Source organism: Benincasa hispida, chromosome 8 (genome assembly GCF_027475165.1).
Source record: "Benincasa hispida cultivar pf3 chromosome 8, pf3_genome.v1.1, whole genome shotgun sequence".
Taxonomy (NCBI): Eukaryota; Viridiplantae; Streptophyta; class Magnoliopsida; order Cucurbitales; family Cucurbitaceae; genus Benincasa; species Benincasa hispida.
Window position 1 is genome coordinate 52,468,772 of NC_143485.1, and position 24,793 is coordinate 52,493,564.

The 24,793-nt window shown below is 35.1% G+C and overlaps 1 protein-coding gene across 1 annotated transcript; it reads left to right on the forward strand.

The window, feature by feature from the left end:
• The first annotated feature begins 509 nt into the window (after window positions 1-509).
• Window positions 510-4,218, forward strand: LOC150034666 ((3S,6E)-nerolidol synthase 1-like). The gene is made up of 7 exons (XM_090316661.1): window positions 510-772; window positions 889-1,120; window positions 1,749-2,139; window positions 2,222-2,440; window positions 2,887-3,025; window positions 3,506-3,754; window positions 3,852-4,218. Exons 1-7 carry the CDS (start codon window positions 635-637, stop codon window positions 4,137-4,139), a joined length of 1,656 nt encoding a protein of 551 aa, XP_090172787.1. The 5' UTR covers window positions 510-634; the 3' UTR covers window positions 4,140-4,218.
• Window positions 4,219-24,793: the final 20,575 nt, after the last annotated feature.

Genomic DNA, 24,793 nt, shown 5'->3' on the forward strand with positions numbered 1-24,793 from the left:
GATAAATAATGTGTTCAGCTATCTGAGATGAATCCATAAAATCTCATAAAAATAAGGTTCAATCCATTAGAACTATTCTAAAAAGAAAATTAAATTAAGTAAACAATCTGCACTTATCATAGGAAATGAGGCTTCGTCGATTATTAAAAATTTAGGGCCTAAAATGGTCCATATTTAAAACTCTGGACCAAACATACTTAATACTCAAAATTATAGATGTATAATGTCCAACCATTTTATTTTTTGTTTTTGAAATTATCTAAAAAGATAAATTTTTTATTTTTTTAATAATTTCCTTTCTATGGTTTTCATCTATTCCTACCATTCAAAAAATAAAAATAAATTTTTAAATACGATTTTTTTAAAAAAAAAAAAAATTCAGAACTTTGTTTGGATTTCGAAAACAAATCTTAAAAAGTAGACAAATGAGAAACAAAAAATTGAAACCAATAAAATAATAACAATATATTTTATTATGAAGAACAATAATTGAATTAGTACTGTGCTCTCTTATATTTTCACTCCATATAAGGGGAAAGGGGTGGACGATCCATCTCATAGCGAATCAAAGCAATTTTAAACTGTCCATTTATCTTCTTCTTGGATCACAAATATCACCATATTCTTCGCTTTAATGGCCGAAACAAAGTTCCCAATTAAACTTCACAGCAACAATGATAATTGCTTTAAGTTTGTCCAACTGAATCCTCCAGAAAACTCTATTCTTTGCTTCAATTCTTCTTCCTTCCAATTACTCTCCGATAATTCCCATGTACTAATAATTTTCTTGTTCCTTTTTTTTGTTATTATTATTATTGTTCTTCTTCTCGTTGAGCTTGGTATTAATTAAAGTCATAAAAAAGATTGTGGCTGATTGGGTTTTTGCAGAATGATTTGATGAACTGCCGTCTGGATGATCCTTTGGAAACTTTGAATTTGATCGATGCTGTCCAACGTTTAGGCCTCGACTACCGTTTCCAAACCTTGATTGATGTCATTCTACGACGCCAATATGCAATTTTTATCGATCTAGACGGTCATCGTATGAATGACGATGAGCTTCATGAAGTTGCTCTTCGCTTTCGACTTCTCAGACAACGAGGTTTTCACGTGCCTTCAGGTAAATTATGACCTCGTTGGATAACAATTTACAATACTTTTTCTAAATTAAGTTTATTAACACTACCTTTATCCACATTAGTTAGAATGGGATAACTAATGTGGTACTTAAGTGACTTGACTCTCACACCTCGATAGTTTGCTCTTGAGGTGTCGTTTTCCAAGGGTGTTTAAATATCTAATAAACTATTTCTATCTATAAGTTTTTTTTTTTAATGTTTTGTTATCTACTTTTTGTTAATGTTTTGAAACCAAGTAAAATTTTGAAAACTAAAGGAAAAGGAAAAAGTAAACTAGTTTTCAAAAACTAGTTTTTTTTTTTTTTTATAGATTTTGATTAGAAATTCATTTTTTTTTTTTTGACAAAGATGAAAATTACCATTAACAAAATTGAGATGAAACAAACATCAATTTAAAAAATGAAATAATTTTAGTCAGGCCTAAATTATTTTTGTATCTTTTAAACTTTTTAAAATATAAATAAAATATCGAATCATACACTCTTAAACCTATCAGCTTAAACTCATATATGATTAAAATAATTATATTCTTATGAGGCTTAATGTATTTTTAAATTCATAATGTTTTAAGAATTTTTCTTAAGCTAATAATTATGTTGTTTTAAACAGATGTGTTCAACGTTTTCATGGAGGAGGAGGGACATTTCAAGCAGAATCTTGAGCAAGACATCAAAGGGTTAATGAGTTTATATGAAGCTTCACATTTATGCTTACCAGGAGAAGAAGATATACTCGACGAAGCAAAAAAATTTAGCTCCAAAATCTTAAAAGAATACATCACAAACAATAGTATTGATAGCAAAGAGGCTAATAATGTTTCAAGAACTTTGGCAAATCCATATCATACAAGCTTCTCAAAATTCATGGTCAAAGATTATTTTGGAATAGGAGATTTAGATGCCACAAATAATGGATGGGCCAATGCTTTTCAACAACTGGCCAAAATGGATTTCAACATCGCCCAAAATATGCACCAACAAGAACTTTTCCAATTCAAACGGTAAGTTTTTGACAAAATTTATGGGATGAAAAATATCTACGGAACAACATTAACGTTAAAATTTTGTCAATGTTCCTTTTAGATGGTGGAAAGAGACGGGTCTAGGTAAAACATTGCCATTTGCAAGGGACCAACCACTTAAATGGTACATTTGTTCGTTGGTTTGCCTCATAGATCCATGTTTTTCCGATGAAAGGATTCAACTTTCAAAAGCCGTCTCCTTTATCTATCTTATCGACGACATGTTCGATGTTTATGGCTCGCTCGGCCAGCTTACATTGTTCACAGAAGTAGTTAAAAGGTATGAACTAAGGGATCGTTTGGCCTACCAATTTTTTAAGTTGGTTTAAATCTATTTTTACTTTTCACATTTATTGAGATATCTTATTTTACAACTTTACATCTTAAGTACAAACTTACTAGCACCAAAATGTTTACTGCACCCAGTGGATCAAACAACTCTTAAGATCTATTTGGATGGACTAAAAAGAGTTATTTTCATTTAAACATTTTTTTATAAAAATTGTTTAAATAAAAACACTCATGTATGTGAGGTTACACATTTTAAAAAAAAAATTACGTACAAGTTTGTTTGATTTGCAATATACTCAAAGTGTTTTTATCAATGTCAAATTACTCATTTTCAAAAATAAACAGTGAAAAAAATTTAAACCTAACCCACTCTGAAACTGAAATTTAAATTCCAACATAATTGAAAACTTATATTGAGAAGGTTTGTTAATGCAGATGGGATGTTACAATGGCCGAAGCACTACCAGAGTGTATGAAGATCTGTTTCAAATCACTTTACCAAATCACTAATGAAATTAGTAGTAAAATCTATAAGAAGCACGCTTGGAATCCTATCGACTCTTTACAAAAATCGGTAATTTTATTTATCTTTTCAGTTGTAAAAAGTTTACCAATATACGTTCATATATTCTTGATATTTTTATCATCTGTGGACTTAAAAATTACAATGAGATTTAAAGTGTAATGAAATAAAATACAAAGATTCGAGGATTATTTAGGTCTTGTTTGATAATTATTTTGTTTTGTTTTTTTGTTTTTCTAAATTAAGCTTATAGACGCTACTCCTCCTTCAAATTTCTTCTTTTGTTATATACTGATTTAAAAAATTAAGGTAAATTTTGAGAACTAAAAAAATAGCTTTAAAATTTTTTTTTTATTTTTAGAATTTGGCTAAGAATTCAACAATTGTATTTAATAAAGATGCGAATTATTATAAAAAATGTTGATAAAATAGACTTTAACTTTTTTTAAAAAAAAACAAAAATTAAATTATTGCCAAGTGAACTTAATTATTCATCCATATTCTCTAAACATAGACATACTTTTTTTTTAGTGGGCAAAGCTTTGCGACGCATTCCTTGTGGAAGGAAGATGGTTTGCTAGTGGTGATTCTCCAAGTGCCGAAGAGTATTTAAGAAATGGAGTTGTGAGCAGTGGAGTTCATGTGGTTTTGGTTCATGTCTTCTTTTTGTTAGGACAATCAATTACCAATCATACTGTTCATCTTTTAGACAATGACCCAATTATTATTTCTTCTGCTGCTACCATTTTGCGCCTTCAAGATGACCTGGGAACTGCCAAGGTTTGTCTTTCTACACTTAAATTTAATTTAACATGCATTTTCATCAATATCTTCCTTAAAAAAAAAAAACTATTTAATTTATGTTCTTATTGAATAGGACGAGAATCAAGAGGGATATGATGGATCATATGTGAATTACTACATGATAGACAATCAAGATGCTTCTATTGAGACCACTCGAAACCACATTGCCAATTTGATTTCAAATACATGGAAGAAGCTCAATAAAGAATGTTTGTCCTCCAGTAATCCATTCCCTCTTCCTTTCGTTGAAGCTTCTTTGAATATTGCAAGATTTGTGCCCATTTTATACGGTTATGATCAAAACCAAAACCTTCCCACGCTTGAGAAGCTTGTCAAATGCATGCTGTATAAAAAAGTGTAATGTAATAATGATTAAACTATATTTATACCATATTAAAATGAGCTATAATAGGAGAATTTTCTTCTTCCCTTTTCGTCCATATATATTTTGACAATTCCCCTCTTGCCTTTTATAAGGTAGCTCTCCAATTGACGTAGTAGTTCTCATGTGTCTGTTAATGTTGAAGGGACATGATTATTTGGATTTGATAACGATGAGACACAACTATTTCATTGTAAGTGTATGGATGTGTGATAGTACCTATAAAAATAAAGAAATTGATGCCCAATGCCTTCAATATCATATCAAAATTTGAAATTCCACAAAACATTGAGAAGAAAAATCTTTCAAAAAATAACAATGACAATAATTTTTTTGTTCTTCAAAAGGAAATTTTATCAAGTTATTGAAGAGGTATTGTTATCTATCATTTTTCTTTCTTTGCTTATTTATTTAAAAAAAAAATTATTTTTCATCCCTAAATTGATGTTTTGAAATGAAAGGTATGTCTTAGAGAGGTTATTTCTTTAGAAGAGAAAAAACAAATATAATATTTGAATGAAAAATAGTTGCTAAAGAAATTGGACAAGTGTTTCACATCTAATTAGTCATTTGTTCATTCCCAAAGCGAGGAGGAAGTAAAATTTTGCAACGAAGTGTAATCATTCAACAAAATAAGAAGCAAAATACTTATCTCCAATAAACATTGTTCTAAGGTTGTGACAAATTCTGTTTGAAATAATGAATGGAACCAGAGAGCAAAATGGAGTTTAATCGATTGGTGATGACAATTTTGTTGTTATAAGTTTGCTTCTTATATAAAAATATTCTTTTAGAGTATAAAAGGATATGATGAGAGTGGTTAGAAAATTAAGGGAATATCATATAGGAATTGATTTGATTCTTTTAATTTTATTTCATAGTTCTTAATTTTAAATTCTATCTCATTCCTTTTTTAATAACGTGCATTTTCTTTCGCTGCTTGATTTCTTATATTATGTGACTCAATTTTCATTCTTTTAATTTATTTATATCTAATTGCTATGGGCTTATATTCTTTTTTTTTTTTAAAATATAATTACAATCCATTTAGATAAGGTGAGCCATACTAATATAGTTCATCTAATTCATAAATAGGGCTGACCAGATAAATAAAAAAATTTATGTTTTGTTTTGGATAAATAGCAAAAACTTTTTAAAATTGTAATAATAGCAAAACGGAATATAAAATTTAAAAATAATGATTAATAATTGTCAAAACTACCCCAGTAGAATTTTAAAGGCATGAGGGTTTCACAACCATTTGAAAATACCCAATACACTCTACCTACAACTATCATACACTAAACAATGCATTATGACAAAGTGTCTAATCCACCCTCACACCTCATACGGTGATCAACGAATTCTAACAATTCACATTCATTTAAACCAAAACCCCAACCAAACATTTTTCCCTGAAAATTGTTCAATGCAAAAAAGGTAGGTGTGAGGGTTCTCGACAACTACAAAAATCGTTCAAAAATTGTTCGATAGAAGAAAAACCTTCTCTTCAAAAATCATTCAAGAGAAGAAATACCTTCTCGACAGCTTCAAGCGCTTGATCTTTGACATTGAAGCCCTTTCTCGACAGCTTCAAGCGGTAGCTTCAATGGACTTTTGGACGACATCGAATATTTCTCCACAGGTATTGAATCTTAACACTTGCTTCTAGTCCTTTTAAGTCCCTCCTTTATTGATTCCCACACTTTTGACATTGAGGCCCCTTCTTTACTAATTTGAGTGAGGGAGGAAGGTCAATTCTGAAATTTGTTTAAATTTTCTAATTTTGTACAACATTACTATTCCTAAACTTTCTTCTAATCCATGCATTGTAATATGGTCTAACTCTTGTTTGCACGTTGAAGAGATGAAAAAAATGTTGAACGAAACTGTTTATATATAATATATAAATATTCCATTATTTGTTCAAAAATAAACAAAGATTAATACTGGTTTTTTAGATATTAGAAAGTGGTTTTATTGTTAAATATTTAGATTCAAATCTTTTGGGATATAAAATAATGTCGTCTTTGTAGGGCTTCTAAACAGAAATGATTAATCAAAATGATATAAAGTATCGCCCTTTGGTTATTTGTATAAAAATGATAAGTTTACGATTAGCCAAACATTTCAAGGTATGAAAAAAGAAAAAGTCGAAGGAAGAAGTAGAGCTAGTGAAAGATTAAGAGCAACTCAAATAATTGGTGAAAAAAACAAACAACCAAATGGCCAATAGTTCACAATAGCGATGATGAGATATGTTTTTATTTTTATTTTCTAGTAGTTGTGAACATCGAATTTTGATCATGTATGTAAAACAGGGAAAAACAGAGATAATGACAAGGGGATCATACATAAAATGTGAAGGAGTAATCTAACATGCAGTGAAACAAATTAGAATCAATAAGCACTCTAACTAGACTTAATTTGAGTTTTAAACATGTTATTCAAATGAAATTCAAAGAAGGTTTGTAGCAAACATTACCTTTGAAGACTTAATCCACAAATTCAGTAGAATCACTTCAAGATTGAGCTTGAAACTTCAACAAGACCACCACCGAGATCTTCTCTTTAAGGCTCAAGAAGGAATATGTGGTGGAAACACTCAAATTAAGCTAAATAGATGATGAACTTTCGGTGGGTTGAGAAGGGTTTTCAATACATCAGTATAACAGTTAGAAAATCCTAGCTTCTCTCATCAAATCCACGCATGAAGATGCATTTTATAGACTGATTTCATGCAAACATACAAGGTTGTATGGAGGGTAGCTCCTCCTTGGAATTCATTTGGTGAAATTTGATGATATATCATTAAGAGATAGTGGATTTTCCCAAGATTTGGAAAAATCCACTTCTGTTTTATTTATAATCAATTTCTTAAAAAAAATTGATTTTGATTTTAAATAAAACAATTTTATTTAATTTTTTTATTAAAATAATATTAATTTAATATCTTAATATTAAATCAATAAAACACTAATTCCACCAATATAATTCAATTTCATATTTAGAGGCAGAGACCGAAGGAACAACAATCATGTAGATGATTGAGCAAGTAGGAGATGAGAAGTGTCTATTGTATAGACGAATGCTCAATCGTGTAGAAGAAGGCAGTCTATCGTATAGACAATGTCCTACGATCGTTTAGCTACAATCAGTTGAGTGAACTATTGTATAGTAACACTACATGATCATTTAGTCTCTCTATGAGCTATCGTTTAGTGAAACCATTTTACTTGACAACAATGAGTTCCTTTCCGTAAGCAACAATTCTAAATCTAGGAAAACATTTATTCTTTTATCTCACGGTTACCATAAAACCACCAATAACCTCCTACTCAATTGGTTATTAGAGAAAAAGAGATAATTATCCAATAATTAATTTTATTATAAATATATATATAACTAACTTACCGTATTATATTTATAACCTATAGTTTTAATATTTCATCTCATGAACATATAAACTATAGTTCTTTTTTATGGTACTTAATGTAAATCACATTTACATCAATCCTCCACTTGATGTATCTCATACATCACACCGATTATATCATATATAATCGAATTTCCTCTTATCAATTTGAACATTTCAAATAAACACCAAGAACTGATTCTCAACTTGAGTCCATTGAACTACCAAGGAGACCGTATGAACTTGTAACTTGAAGCTCCAACGGTACGTGAATAATTGACTAAACTCTTTAATCATGGGATTCACCATTCGTTAACTGTCGGGCACTCTACTAAAGACCGACAGTTGCACTCTCCTCACTACAGATATATTTTGTGTCCATATCAACCAATCAACAGTGTGATAACTCTTCACATATCACTCGTAAGTACAACTAGGCCAATTTACCGTTATGTCCTTGTAGTTACATCTAACTCCTTAAGTACCACTGATCCCTCTAATGAACATAAGTCATAGTCCTACTATGATTGAGTCCGTAGTATCACCAGGATCAGGTATCCCTCCTTAATCTTTATACTATGACCTATTTAGGTTATCACTTAAGGCATGATCCACATGTATATCTCATATACATGCTTAAGTTTTTATACAATAATCATGGAGTTTTGTTTATTGGATATGAGTAAATGCCAAATAAAATAACTTTTATTTTATTCATAACAACGTGTATAGTTTACAATCTGCAGGATTTTTGCAAAATTAGGACATAAACACAATTGGATTACTCTCACCTATGCAGATCAAAGGATAATATCGAAATAAACAGGAGTTCATAGTTAGCTCAGAATTAAGATCGTGTTATCCTAGGTCATTTTAGTTTGAAATAGTCAGCTTTAACAATAAAAAATCGTTATAAAGAAAAGTGACTACTTCGAGGTCCAGTCTTATGCAAACTCATTGCATAGGATGCCCTCACTCACACGTCTTTACATGAATGATTTAGGATCACATCATTTGTGTCAAGTATACGAAATGGGCCGCATCCATCAGTATTACCAGGATGAAACACCCAACTTTATCCATATATTTATAGACCATTTAGGCTATAACTTGATCTTGTTTATGCCATCACATAAAGTTAAAGTATTCATACTATAGTCATGGATTCATTTACTGGATTTTCATTATAGAATGCAATATCAATGTCTTTTTTGAATAAAAATACTCAATAATATTTTATGATAAATAAAAATGTTTAACACAAAATTTACGAACTGCGAGTTCTAGGAATACCAACAGGCGTGCATTTCCTATACGATTGCATAGATTTACCTAAACGATCGTCTAGCTTTTTCTAAGTGATCGAGCACCCAAGCATTTTACTAAATGATCGTCTATACGATCAACCCCAGTTTACTACACGATCGTGCACCTTTTACTAAACGATCAAGAAGTCGTCTATACAATAGACATCCGTTATCTGCCACTTGCTTGATCGTGGTAAGCGATCGTTCCTTCCTCCTTCCCTCTACCAAATCCAACAAATCCCACACCTTCTGGATTCTCACTCCAAGAATACCGAGGGTTCCGAGTGGCGGTGTCTTCCCTGCTACCTTGTTCGTGAGGAGTCCATTCGTGGGTAGATGATAGCAAGATTTGGTGGATGATAGCTTGGATGATCTCAACGACAACGATATTTGCTTCTTTGACGAGAGTGAGATTTATGCGAAGAAAAGTTCTTCAATTGGTATGTTTCTCCTCCTTTTGTTATTAAAAGTTCAAAGCATGCTGTAATTTGTTGTTAAATGCATAACTAGTATGTTTGATTGTGAATGCGGTATTTCTGTCACAATGAGTTTGGAACGTTGGAACTGTGTTGCTAACCATCTCTTTACGTCAGCAAGGAAGCTTGTCTCATTCCTAATGAGCAAGATATCATCAACATAAAGTACTAAGAATGCCACAGTTTTATTGACTATTTATTGTAAACACATGGTTCTTCAACATTCTGTTCAAAGCCATAAGATTTGATCGCAGTATCAAATCTTATATTCCAGGATCTTGAAGCTTACTTTAATCCATAAATGGATTGTTTAAGCTTATAGACTTTTTGTTTCTGTCCTTGTTTGATGAACCCTTCTGGTTGAGACATAAAAATACTTTCATTAATATGGTCATTCAAAAAAGTTGTCTTGACATCCATTTGCCATATTTCATAGCCATAATATGTGGCAAAGAAAATGTGGCTCACTCTTCATCACATTTGGCAACTACCACAACCCTTTGTTGGATAAAGCATTTATTTAGTATATGGTATAGCCTATAGAGACTTCCATGCTACCCTATGCCTAATGCCAATCATGTTTCATCGGTCCCCTTTCTGGCATATATCAAGTATACTTTCATGCAATGCCTAAAATTATTTAAAACTAATGTACGATGATCATAGTGTTTAATCTAAATTAGATGTTAGATTTCTCCATAATACATATTGTCAAAATATATATATCTATTGATACAAGTAAAATATTGCAATCTAAATTTTACGATGATAATAATAAAATGATGATGTGGATAAATATTTTGGAAAAAATTATAAAAAATGAATAATCAAAAGAAAATTAATAAGCTTCTATAAATATATTTTATATAAATATAGTGATATTTTGTTATTTATTTTATATGTTTCATGGATTTTTTTAATAGAGGGAAAATGTTATTTACCTTTCATATTATATCGATTCTATAGAAATATAGAAATATTGTTAAAAATGTAAACATATGGATAAAAATTTTATACCATGTGATGTGATGGAATTGCACGAAGTAATTTTATTTATTCGTATTTTTTAAAAACAACTAAATCTAGGGTACATATGATTACCCCTACACTTTTATTTGGGAAAAAAAAAAAAACAATCAACCTTGGTATGACGGTAAAATTTAGTTGCAAACATTTGTATAGCTTAGGGCTTAAAACACCTCTGTTTTTATCATGATATATTTTTTTAGACAATATGATATTTGTTTGATGATTTTGAGAGATTTTAATCATAAAGAATTATGTTAGATCACTTACTAATGGGGCCCTATCGATTAGTATTACGCAGAAGAAATCAATTATAGACACTAATATAATTAGATCTGCTCTTCATAGACAAACTTGGGATTTGCGATCCTAAGTAAGATCGGTTCATGATCATGGGATCCTTTTCTATCAGATAGGAAGGGCTGTTACACAAAATGTACTTCTAAGTAATTGCTCCATAGATCCTATATCTATCTATATGAAGAAGAAATCATGTAACGAAGGGGGTTCTTATTTGTACAAATGGTACTTCGAACTTGGAACGAGCATGAAGAAATTAATGATACTTCTTTATCTTTTGAGTTGTTCTGCCGGATCGGTCGTTCAAGACCTTTGGTCTCTACCCGGACCCGATGAAATCAATTATAGACACTAATATAATTAGATCCGCTCTTCATAGACAAACTTGGGATTTTCGATCCCAAGTAAGATCGGTTCATGATCATGGGATCTTTTTCTATCAGATAGGAAGGGCTGTTGCACAAAATGTACTTCTAAGTAATTGCTCCATAGATCCTATATCTATCTATATGAAGAAGAAATCATGTAACAAATGGGGTTCTTATTTGTACAAATGGTACTTCGAACTTGGAACGAGCATGAAGAAATTAATGATACTTCTTTATCTTTTGAGTTGTTCTGCCGGATCGGTCGTTCAAGACCTTTGGTCTCTACCCGGACCCGATGAAAAAAATGGGATCACTTCTTATGGACTCGTTGAGAATGATTCTGATCTAGTTCATGGCCTATTAGAAGTAGAAAGCACTCTGTTGGGATCCTCACGGACAGAAAAAGATTGCAGTCGATTTGATAATGATTGAGTGACATTGCTTCTTCGGTCCAAACCCAGGAATCCTTATACAACAAGGAAGAAAAGACAATAGAGCGTAAATGTACTATCTATTCAATTGTGTGATCCCAATGATCACTAATTATAGAATTTACATCATATAGAAAAGGTAAATATACATAGAATATAATGGAAAAGATATTTAGGGATATTCAATCTATGTACAATTATATCTAATTCAAATATTTATAACATTCCCTTTACACGTCCATAGTATATAGAATATATGTCTCGTTAAAACTTTACTAGGAAAAACCAAATGAAACAAAAACCTAATAAAGAAAAAAGAGTACATTATTCATATATTTTAATAACCACCTCATATATTTTAATAAATACTACACTATTGGATCGAGACATGATGAAGGTGCTATAGATGTATCAACCTAGTTGAAATATGTGGGTGCACCTATTGATTTGTCAACTCTGGTATTTTGTTAAAAGAAAATTATGTTAGAGATGGTTTTTTCTCTATACATTGATAAAAAAAACCAAAAAACTGAAATATCATTACAAAGGATAGGCTTAGATGCTAAATTTGTAGGCGAGTAAAAGAAAAAGAGGGTTAAGAAGCCAAGTAAAAAGGAAAAATTATTTTGCACATCTAATGAATGATGTCATAAAAGCAGTAACCCATCGTACAAAATGTGGTAGATTATCAAACTCACTAAGGGAGCATTTGGTGCGTGATAAAAGCAGAGAATTGGGTTGGTAATTATTATCTGGAAAGTTAAATTATATGGGGAGTTAAATTGTCTGTGTTTATTGTGCAGAGTTGAGTTGAGTTGGTAATTATTGTCTATGTTTGGTGTGTAGAGTTGAGTTGAGTTGAGTTTAGAAGTCTGTATTTGAGTGTGGAGTTGAGTTGAGTTGAGTTGAGCTGGGGTATTTGATGCAGTTTTTTGTGAATGAGATTGGTTCTATTTTTGTTTTCTGTCTGTTTCTTATTTCATTTTTGATTTTTTAGTTTTATGCTTTGCTATTGTTGATTAATTTCCAACTATACACCTATTTTCTCAAATAATTTATGACATAAACTGGACAATCTCAAATTTTTATCTCAATTTGTAGAACATAATAGATTATTTTCCATGTATTTTTTTCAAAGACTGTAATATTTCTAATTCTCTTCAACCTGTAAAACATACCACCAAAATATATTTCATATTACTGTTCAATTACTAATGAATTGATATTATATATATATATTGAATCTTGCTAACTTAACATTATTATTTCACATATCGTACACATGAACGTTGAATAACTGGATAACTTAACAATTTATTTTTATATAAAATGGAACTGAAATTGTACATAAGACAATTAACTTCCATTTGATAATGATAATGAGAATGTGATGTCGTACAGTAACATTGTTTTGTAGATCACAAAAATAATATCAACCGACCAAACATGTGGTTGGTTCATAAAATTTCACAAAATATATGTTTTTTCGGGTTGAAATATTAGGTGGTCAATCTAATGGGTTCGACCAAGTAGGCGTGTACAGTACTATAGCTGTTTGTCTTCTGGTACAACTAGGAAGAGGTTTATTTTTTATATATCCGTGTCAATTATATCAATCAAGTCACATCCATCATCCTTAATGAGCCTTTCAATATACCAAATATGGCTTGAACTACCTTCTTCTGATTTCCAAATTCCATCTTATATTTCTCGGCTTGCTACACAACGAGCCTGCCCATGTGCGCCAATTTCATATCAATGGTTGATCGCATGAAGTCGATCATTTCATTATAGAAGGCGAGTCGTTTCCTCTTGCTCCCTCTAGATGGCTCTACTAATATGCTCACTCAGTCGGTGGAAATATCTGGTACATCTGCTCTCCCCGTGGACATATCTCCTTAATCTTCCTCCATTACATCCTCAGACAGTTGGTTTGTTCATTATCAGGGGTAAGGTATTCTTGTGACTCTAGCTAAATCTCGTCTTCCATTTCCCATAACAAATTTGAAACCATCACTACTGGTGGCTCGCAATAGTGCGCGGTTGCCCTATCCTTCCAATCACACTTGATAGTTCATAGTAATGGGGGAATGGCTTGTTCCACAATCCCTTCGTGTTAGGATGACTCTGCATTTGTATATGGGAGAAATATTAGAAATTATACAAAAACAAGTTCGATGTATGATGCGTTATTTTATGCGGTGAAATAATGGTAAGGGTTACGTTGATGGAAAATGCGTTGTGCAAATAAGTTTTCTCAGCAGGACCCAAGTATAAATCCTACTGAGTTTCTTGGTAAGCCCAGGGTCAAACTCAAGGACTAAGGAAAACAATATGCGGTGATAATTTCGAGATTACATTGTGGTAACAAATAAATTAATGGTTTGGTTGGTGCGTCAAACTATGCGATCATACTACACTCATGTGATAGCAAATCATTTTCCAATGCAAATGCGGTGACTCCTAATTTTAGGACGCATGCGATAAATGCGATAGTGTCTATAGAGCTTATTCCTAAGTCTCTACTTCTTGCCTATGCGATGATGCAAGATGCATACAAGGACAAGGTGACCGCATACAATCATAACCCATCTCTACGATGCATGTGATGCATTAATATCAAACAGAGTTAATTCCTAAGCTTCTATCTCTTGATTATGCGTTCTAATCTGACTCTCCCGAGCCTAGATTCTAACCTGACTTTTCCAAACCTAGATTCTATCCTTAGACTACCCTTCCACGTATCTCTAATGGACGAATGACGCATACATAATACAAGATAATCGCATAGAATGAAGATCTTCAGTTATGCTAGCTAAGTGCTTCTTAACCCATTCGACAGATTTAGCTACTCATGCATAATGTACAGAGAGTGAACAAATATAAAGATGAAATCTCCATTTCTATAAATAAATTCAGAGTACAAAATGACAATGGAAGTAAGGATAGAGAGCCTGGTAGCAATTCCTTATTTCCCAAGGCTTTTACACTATTATCTCTAGTCTGCTCAAAAGATGTTCTTATTTCTGCAAGATTTGGCCCTCTCTCTGATCTCAACATTCCTAGCACTCTTCCAAGTTCACCGGAATGGTCTCTCGGTATAATCTCCCTTTACTCACTTCTGCCTTCGAAGGAAAGAAAACTAAGAACAAGGCTACTTCTATCTAAAGGGGAAAAATTATCTAACTGAACGAACTCCTTCACTGAAGGTGGCCTCCAGTATTTATAGAGCTTCGGGGTGAAAGGCTTCTTCTCTCTTATGATTTTAATGGTGGGATGATATTAGTTCTCTGTCTGATGCGTCGAATATTTGTCACAGAAAAGTTGAGTGTACTTGCTACAGTAGGTTGTTAACAGCTTGTCAACTTAATTCGGAATCGGTCGTCATCAGCTTTCTGTCCCATCGTGATTTATTACACTTTTCACCCAGATGCGCCCACCAAGATGCACCGACTCTATGCAGAAACCTTCTTGAGTAGATATTCGTGAGCGCAAATGATTGCATAGCCTTGCGTTAACGCAATCTCTTAATGCGCTCGGACGTTAATTTTTATGGATCGTATTTTTGCCTAGCGTCAACGCATTTTCTGCACAAAATTACATAAGTTAGTTGTTTTAATGTGATGGACACATGCGACCGCAATATTTTGAACTTAATGCTTTTGGACGTAATATTGTATATTTTTATCATCGCAATCCTGCATTGTTTTGTAACTTAGCACTGTAATAACCTGCATTTCTACCCGTTATCACACCCCCAAATTGAAACAATGTTTGTCCTCAAGCATAAGCTAAAGATTTTCTTTAGAAAGTCGACCGCCTTCTCTTTCCTAGATTTCTCAAGGATGCCTTATTCAAATCCTATACACCAAAATTTTCTTAATTCTTATCCAGGTCTCTTCTTAAAATATTTCTAAAATTTAGGGACTGCAAGTTTATCCTTCAAAAAGACTTTAATAGATTCCTGGGCATCACATGATTTATTTCATAAGAAAAACTTTTTCACTGAGGTATTTTCAAATGATTTTTATCCTTGTATATTTTGGACTTTTTTTTTATGACATTGCACTGATCCAAGTGCCTAGCCTTCGTTTTGGCTTGCCCCCACGTGTGTCATGCGGACATCCAACTATGGGCAAGGTGCTCTTTCTCAGTCTAAACTCATGCCCATTTGGCAGTAGAGTTGCGATCATTTTATTCATGCATTGATCACGATTCCTACCTTCGTTTTGGCTTGCCCCCACGTGTGTCATGCGGACATCCAACTATGAGTAGGATCCGATCGCAACGTTATTTATTATTATTTTTTTATTTTTTATAAGCTGAAAATAGCAAGGTCGAAAATGAATATTGCACCCCCAAATTTAAAATGCGGCAATGTCCTCATTGTTAAAAGATTGAAAGAAGTCATGCGATGCTCTTAGGAAGTTTCGTAAAGGGTCAGTTTGAAAGAAAGCTAGCAGACCACTAACTTCTAAACATATTTCATGAGGTGACTGTCCTAAAATTAAGTTGACTTTAGCATATATGAAAAAAATAAAGGCAGGCATTTCATCATTGACATCATAATTGGCAAAAAGAAATCATGTGGTGACTTACTAAATTAATAAATGATTGCGCCAACCAAAGAGGATGCGATGATAAAATATTCAAAATTAAAATGCGATGCGATAGTGCAAAATTTGGAATAAAGTCAAGGAAAGATACAACCTCCAAATTTGCATTGTCATCCACATTATTTGTAGACGCATCCTGCTTTGCGGCGATCAGTTTTCTTTTGATTGCGTTGACGAAATAAGTAGTTGCGTCTTCGTGTAGTGCCTCCGTAATCGTTTACCTCAATCGTATGCAAAGAAAAACATTGAGAGGGTCAAATAATAATAAAATAACGAAGTTAACAAAATTTTCTCCCTTTTTTTTTTAAGATGAAGACAGATAAATGATAATTGAAATAGCATAAGAGTAATGAGATTCATAAATCATAAGTAAGAAAAGGATGTTCCAAAAGACTTGCGCCCCAGATGATTTTCTGTCGCATGCCAGTGCAGAGGCCACTCAATTGTCCTTCATTCTGGAGTTCTCAGGTTTACAGAGGTCTTTTCTCGATGAAAATGATGCATTATTTTATGTTGTGAATTGATGAAAGGAATTGCAGTGATGGGAAATGTGTTGTGCAACATGTTTTCTCAGCAGAATCCAAGTATAAATCCTACTGAGTTTTCTGGTAAGTCCAGGGTCGAACTCAAGGACTAAGGAAAACGATATGTAGTGGTAATTCTAAAGATAACTTTGTGGTAACAAATAAATTAATGATTGGTTAGTTTTTTGTTTGTGGTATAAAATGTATGTGGCGGAGTTAAGAAAAGAGTTAACATTATGGAAAATGCAATGAATATGCGGGGAACGAGTTGAGAAGGGGTTCAGCTAACACTTCCTAGGATTGCGTTCATGTTATGTGATCATGTAACACACATACAATAGCAAGTCATCTCTCAATGTAAATGCTACGACTTCTAGATTTAGAATGCATGCGATATATGTAATGAAGTTTATAGGACCTACACATAAGCCTCTATTCTTGTTTATGCGATGACGAATGAAATATACACATACAAGGCAACCGCATAATACCATAACCTATGTCTAGGGTGCATGCGATACATGTTGGCAAACAGAGCTTATCTCTAAGTCCCTATCTCTTGCTTATGCAAATCTAATCTTGCTCTCTCGAGTCTAGATTCTAACCTAGCTCTTCCAAGTCTTAGGTTCTTTCTTTAGACTCTCTCTCGAGTAGCCCTAAAGGGGTGTTGGGTACAACATAAGACAAGATGATCACATGCAATGAAGATCCTAGGTCATGTTAACTAAGTTCTTCTCAACCCATTCGATAGATTTAGCTACTCATGCGTGCTTTTAAGAGAGTGAACAGATGTAGATAAGCAAGTTCCATTTTATAGATATGTAATTGAAACACAAAATAACAATGCGGAATAAGAATAAAGAGCCTAGTAGCAATCTCTTTCTTCTCAAGGCTTTTACACTGTTCTTCTCTACTCTGCTCAAAAGATAATCTTGCTCTCGCGAGAATCGACCCTCTCTCTATTTTTCCACGCCTTCTGGGTTCTCTCTCGAGTAGACTAAAGCGATCTTCCGGGATTTCTTCCCTTCTCTCGCTCTACCTTCTAAGTAAAAGAAAACTATGAAGAAGGCTACTTCTAACTAAGGAGAAAATTATCTAACTGTCGAACTCCTTCACTGAAGGTTGCCTTCAGTATTTATAGAGCTTTGAGGTGAAAGACTTCTTCTCTCTTATGGTTGCACTGATGAGATGGCATTAATTCTCTATCTGATGTGCCGAATATTTGTCACCGAAAAGTTGAGTGTACTTGCTACAGTAGTTTGTTAACGGCTTGTCAACTTAATTCGGAATCGTCCGTCATCAGCTTTCTATCCCATCGTGATGTATTACGCTTTTCACCCGGATGCGCCCACCAAGTTGGCGTGCTCTATGTGGAAATATTCTTGAGCAGATATTTACGAGCGCAAATGACTGCATAGCCTTGCGGTAATGCAATTTTTTGATGCACTCGGCCGTTGATTTCTTTGGATCGTATTTTCTGCCTTGTGTCAATGCATATTCTGCACAAAAATATATAAGTTAACTATTTTTATGTGATGGACGCATGCAACTGCAATATTGTGAACTTAATGCTTTTTGGACGCAATCTTGTATATTTTTATCAATGGAAACCTGCATTCTTTTATACCTTAGCACTGTAACAACGTGCATTTTTGCCCATTATCAGAAAATCACCCCCGCAATATACCTTAACTCTTTGCCCGTTAACCTTGAATGTACGGGTCCTTTCCTCATTAATCAGTTCAATCGCACCATGCGAGAATATTTCTTTAATTATAAAGGGTCCGGACCAACACGACTTTAATTTGCCGGGAAAGAGCCATAGTCGCGAATTAAAAAGTAAGACCTCTTGTCTGACGTGGAGATTTTTCCCGCATAGCTGGTTGTCATGCCGACGTTTTGCTCGTTCTTTGTAAATTTTGGCATTTTCATAAACTTGCGTTCTCCACTCATCAAGCTCGACCAATTGGAGTTTTCTTGTTCCCCTACTACTTTTAAATCGAAGTTAAGCTTCTTCACCGCTCACAACGCTTTGTGCTCTAGCTCTAGTGGTAAATGACATGCTTTACCAAATACCAGCGCATATAGAGACATGCCTATAGGTATCTTATAGGCGGTCTTGTATGCCCATAATGCATCGTCTAGCTCTGTTGCCTAGTCTTTTCCTGAAGGCTTTACCACCTTCTCCAATATCAGCTTAATTTCCCAGTTGGACACTTCAGCTTGACCATTAGTCTATGGATGGTATGCGGTGGCCATGGAGGATATTATATTTGAGCAGCAGATTTTTGATGATGTAATTGACAAAGTGGGAGCCTTCGTTACTTATTATGGCACGTGGGGTGCCAAAACGAGTGAAAATATTTTTCTTCAAGAATTTGGAGACTACTGCCGCATCGCTTGCGATGCATGCTACCGCTTCTACCCACTTGGAAACGTAGTCGACGACTAATAGAATATACTTGTGACCATTCGAAGGTGAGAATGGTCCCATGAAATCAATGCCCCAGATGTCGAATAACTCCAGTTCTAAAATGATGTTCATGGGCATCACATGTTTCCATGAAATATTACCTGTGCGCTGGCACCGGTCACACTTCATCGCGTAGTCTCTCGCATCCTTGAATAGTGTTGGCCTATAGTACCCACTTTGTAATAATTTCACTGTTGTACGCTGACCTCCAAAGTGCCCGCCATATGGTGAATCATGACGTTGTGATAATATGCGTTGGTGAGCAGCATCCGGTACACACAGTCGCAGAATATGGTTTGACCCCCTCTTATACAGATTTGGCTCATCCCAAAAATATGATCTGCATTCATGCCTGAGCCACCTCTTTTGGTGGTCGGTATAATCTTCGAGAAATTGTTTACAAACCAGATAATTTACCACGTCTGCGTACCATGGAAATTCTTCAATTTGAAATAGCTACTCGTTTGGGAACGTTGCACTCACCTCTGACTGATTAAGTTCAACCTCTAAATTTTCTAATCTGGATAAATGATCCGCAACTTGGTTCTCCGTCCCCTTGCGATCAATTATTTCCATATCAAATTCCTAGAGGAGAAGAACCCATCTAATCAACCTCGGCTTCGCATCCTTCTTTGTCATCAAATATTTTATCGCCGAGTTGTCAGTGTGGATGAGTACTTTTGTTCCCAAAAAATATGCTCTGAATTTCTCCAACATAAATATTACCTCAAGCAATTCTTTTTCTGTGGTGATGTAGTTAGTTTGAGCAGGATTCAAAGTCTTACTCGCATATGCGATGGGATGTAACACTGTTTTTCGCTTCTGCGCCAGCACTGCTCCCATCGCATACCCGCTTGCGTCGCACATTAATTCAAAGGGTAGTGTCTAATCTGATGCAATCAACACGGGTGCGGTCGTTAATACATTCTTCAAAATCATGAATGCATTGAGGCAATTGTCATCAAAGTCAAACTTTCTATTTGCCTCCATCAACGCACTTAGCGGTCGTGCAATCTTTGAGAAGTCTTTGACAAAACGTCTATAAAATCCAGCGTGTCCCAAGAAGCTCCTAACAGCCTTTACACTCGTTGGACGTGGGAGCTTTTCAATCGCTTCAATTTTGCCTTGTCCACCTCCAACCCATCCCTAAAGACTTTGTGCCTAATCACAATGCCCTCCTTCAACATAAAATGGCATTTCTCCCAATTAAGCACGAGGTTCGTCTCCTCACATCTTTTCAATATCTTCTCCAAGTTGTCAAAACAGACTTCGTATGTGTGCCTATACACAGAGAAGTCGTCCATGAATATTTCTACAGAGTCTTCGAGATATTCCGAACAGATGGCCATCATACACCTTTGGAAAGTGCTCGGCGCATTACAGAGGCCGAACGACATTCATTGAAACACAAATGTTCCATATGGGCAAGTGAATATGGTCTTTTCTTGATCTTCAGGAGCGATCATGATCTGGTTATAACCGGAATACCCATCCAAGAAGCAGTAGTAGTCATTTCCAACTAGAAGATCCAACATTTGGTCAATAAAAGGTAAAGGGAAATGATCCTTCTTTGTTGCTGCATTTAGTTTGTGGTAGTCCATGAAAATCTGCCATCCAGTGACGGTCCTTTGTAGTATAAGCTCGTTATTTGCGTTAGGGACTACTGTTATCCCTCATTTCTTCAGCACGGATTGCACGGGGCTGAACCACATGCTGTCTTCTATTGGATAGATGATGCCCGTGTCTAACCACTTGATTATCTCCTTCTTTATGACCTCCTTCATCGCACGGTTGAGTCTGCGCTGATGTTCAATTGATCCTTTATGATTATCTTTGAGACGAATTCTATGCATACAGTATGCGGGGCTAATTCCTCGAGTTTCTGCGAGCGTCCAACCAATTGCTTTTACATATTTTCTCAAAATGCTCAGCAATGCATTTTCTTGGTTTTCATTAAGTGCAGAGGAAATGCTTATCGGTAGCTTTTCATTTTGCCCCAGAAATGCATACTTCAAGTGGTTTGGAAGGGTCTTCAGCTCTATTGTTGGTGGTTTTTCTAAGGACGGTTTTGTTGTTTTTCTTTCTTCATTCACTGTCTGATTAACTTTTTGGGATACGATCACCTCATCTTCCTTGTTTGTTTTTTCTGTGATCGCATTTTATGCTACAATGGATATGATCGCATCCTCATCTTCGTTTCCATCTTCAGGCTTCTCTTCTTCATTCAAACTCTGTTCATCGTCGGATTCATTAAGGTCTTCTTCATCAGGATATTTCATGGCACGGATAATGTCAAACTTGAGCTTCTGTCCAATCACGCTCAAGTTGATCTCTCCTTTGTGCACATCAATTTGGACATGCCCGGTTGATAAAAATGGTCGCCCCAAGATGATGGGCACATCTTTGTCTACTTCATAGTCCAAGATGATGAAGTCTACTGGCAATATAAATTTGTCGAATGTAACCAGCACGTCCATCACCTTACCCTCTGGATGCACCAGAGATCTATCCGCTAATTGGAGAGTCACTGTTGTGGGCACAAGTTGCCCTACGTCCAGCTGCTTGAAAATTGATAGAGGCATCAGGTTAATGCTGGCTCCAATATCACATAGCGTTTGCCCGATGTATAATCCTCCAATGGAGCAATGTATAGTGAAACTCCCAGGGTCACGCATTTTCGGTGGGATTATAGATTTTGAGCTCTACGTCAAAGCCACCATGGCGAACTTACCAGTGCCACTCTTCTTCGTCACCATATCCTTTAGAAACTTCGCATATGCGAGCATCCCCTCAATTGCTTCAGTGAACGAAATATTAATATGCAAGTGTTTTAATATATTCATAAAGCGTTGGTACTATACCTCATCATTTTTCTTCTTTCTGAGTCTCTGTGGGAAAGGTGGCAGCTGTATTCTTACGGTCCCCCATTCTTTTGGCTCTGAGGTGGACAATCTCAGGTTCCATCGCTTCCTTTTCTTCTGTTTCTTCTCGAGTCACCGCAATCTCTGATTCCAGCGAAATTGGAGCAGTTCGGCTAAGCTCCTTCTTCTCCCCTGCCACAGTCTTTTCACTCCGCAACATCACGACTTGACTGGCTCTTTATCTGTACCCCCTAAGTTGCATGGGAGTTCCATTGAACTTGGCAGGGCCCCTTGTGGTCTATTCTATCTGGCCTATCTAAATTTCCAGGTTGCGGATAGACGTCGCTTGATTTTGAAGCACAGTTTCGTTCTTTTCAATATATCGCTTCAAAAAACTTTCCAAAGAGGAAGATTGTGGCGCCTGCGAACTGCTGGCTTGATTACTCGTCTGATCGTTGTTTCACGGGAAAAATCTGAGTGGCCCTTCTTTTTGCGTCACTGATTGAAAATTTTGCTGCTGATTTTTCCATGCAAAGTTAGGGTGGTTTCTCCGCCCAGGGTTGTACATGTTAAAGAACGGATTATTCTTCACAAAATAGATTGACTGTGGGTTTTGCGGGCATTGCTCCATTGCGTGTCCTTCACCGCAAGTAGCACACCTTGCAGTAGTCTGGTTGATTGCGTTCACTTGCCCACTATGCGTTGTTGGGCTGTTGATTGCGATTCCCCGTATCAAGTTCATCATCGCAGTCATTTGACTCTAAAGGGATGTGATAGCACCATTGCTCGCATCATTGTCCTTTATTCTCAATCGTTGATCACTTTCTCTTCAGTCCTCGTGATTTTTAGAAATGCGATCAAGGATGTTCTTGGCCTTGATAACTTGTAGAAATACAAGTTATTTATGCTGCCTTATCTAGATATTGCGGCCAAAAGTGAAGGAATATGCGTCGATTGTATGAAAAGTAGCTCAGAAATACAATAACTATGAATTATCGCAATTACTCCTACTAACATCGTCAAGATGGTAGAAGAGGATATTTTTACGTTGTTTTGCAGGAAACCAGGTCACCGCTTGCGATCAAGGCTCAACGAGAAATTGAACAATGCATCTCTATCACATTGCGCCCATCAAACCACAATGAAGAGACGATTAATGCAATGACTCGAAATGCGACAGTCGATCCTGAGTTGAATTTCAACCGCATACGGTAATAAAAACAACACCGCATGCGAGCACCCGATTGAATGATGAAGCCGAGCAACGTAAACGTGGAGGATTGCAACACGTGTACAACTAACCGTTGTGCAGATTTGACAGTCTGATTGCATAACAAAAGGAATATTTATTCCTTCATCTTCAAAATTTCCATAACAAGAAGTGCGGTCCACAAGCCAAGAGTTAAAGCTTTTCACCTATAAATTCCCCCATATGATACTGGATACGGATATACTTGATAAGGGTATATTTGATACAAGGGCTAATTAATGTTGGATTATTGAGAGAAAGGTTGAGCTGAGTACTGATCGGAAGACATCCGGGAAGAGAAGAGACAAGGCCAAGAGGTGAGTCTCAGTGCGAATTCGCGAGACCCCCGCCTTGAAGCTCTGTGCTTAGATCCCTCTACCGATTGAGCAAGCTTGAGAGGTAAGCTCATCCATCCATTCGCTCCATCCACGTCAGCAAGCAAAACTCCATTCAGATCGACACTAAGACGTTGGCGCTTATTTGTATTTGTTTCTAACTCTATTTCATCAAGTGTATTTCATCTTCTTAATCTATTCATTCACAAATCATGTATCAGACGTTAAATAGATTTATTGAATGTCTCGATCACTTCCATTACCACTTCTCTGTCTATTTCCGTTCCTCCATTAATAGATTTTTCCATGAAGTTTTCTTAATACCTTGGTAAGTAATATGGATTAAACGAGTAACTTAATCTGTGCTAAAGAGATAAATGTGTTTAGCTAAGGCATGCTAGATGACATCTTCACCTGTGAGAGCAGAAGTGAAGATGTCATTCTGATTTGTCGAGAGAAGGTTAGAAGAATGCGTTAACTAAAACAAGTAGTACTTCCAGAGATGGAAGCAACCTTGCATTCATTACGTTCATCCCTGTTTCACCACAGAGATGTGGGAACATGGCCGATCACCAAGAGGTGTACGCCAAGGGAAAAACGAAACAGTACTTATATCGTTAACACAATTACGGAACTTGTGCTATTTATATTAGTTATCTTTTCTATTTCTGCTTCGTACATAAGACTTGTCATCGCATTACATGATCTTTGCATAATCTTCACAGCCAGCCTTGACCTCAGTATCTTGTATCATGAATCCATTATCTTGTATCATCTTAGCTTAGATTTATTTTAACGCAATTTATGTTATTATCACATTTTTACCGCTTTACTTTACTCTATCGCATGTTTAATTACTTGTACAAAAATTCTTTTATAAATTGAAAAACCCCTGGTCATATATATCACAAGCATAACGCAATAACCTAAAACAGTCTCTATGTTCGACCTCAGATCACATGGAGAATCTTGCGGTGAAATTATACTTGGTTTCAACGCAAGGAAACTTGTGACAACGCACAACATACTACAAGAATATTTTTCAATAACGCATATCTAGAAGTAGTATCACATATCATCGCATAAAATCTTGTGTTACAAGTTTATGACGCATAAGATTACACACATTTTGCATGTCAAGCCTCATCATAAGTTTTATCTAGCAGACCTCCAGCGGCTACCGCATTGGTAGTAGTTTGCGAAGCAGAGTTTAATCCATGATAAAACAATCTCTATTTGTAAGCAGTCTAGC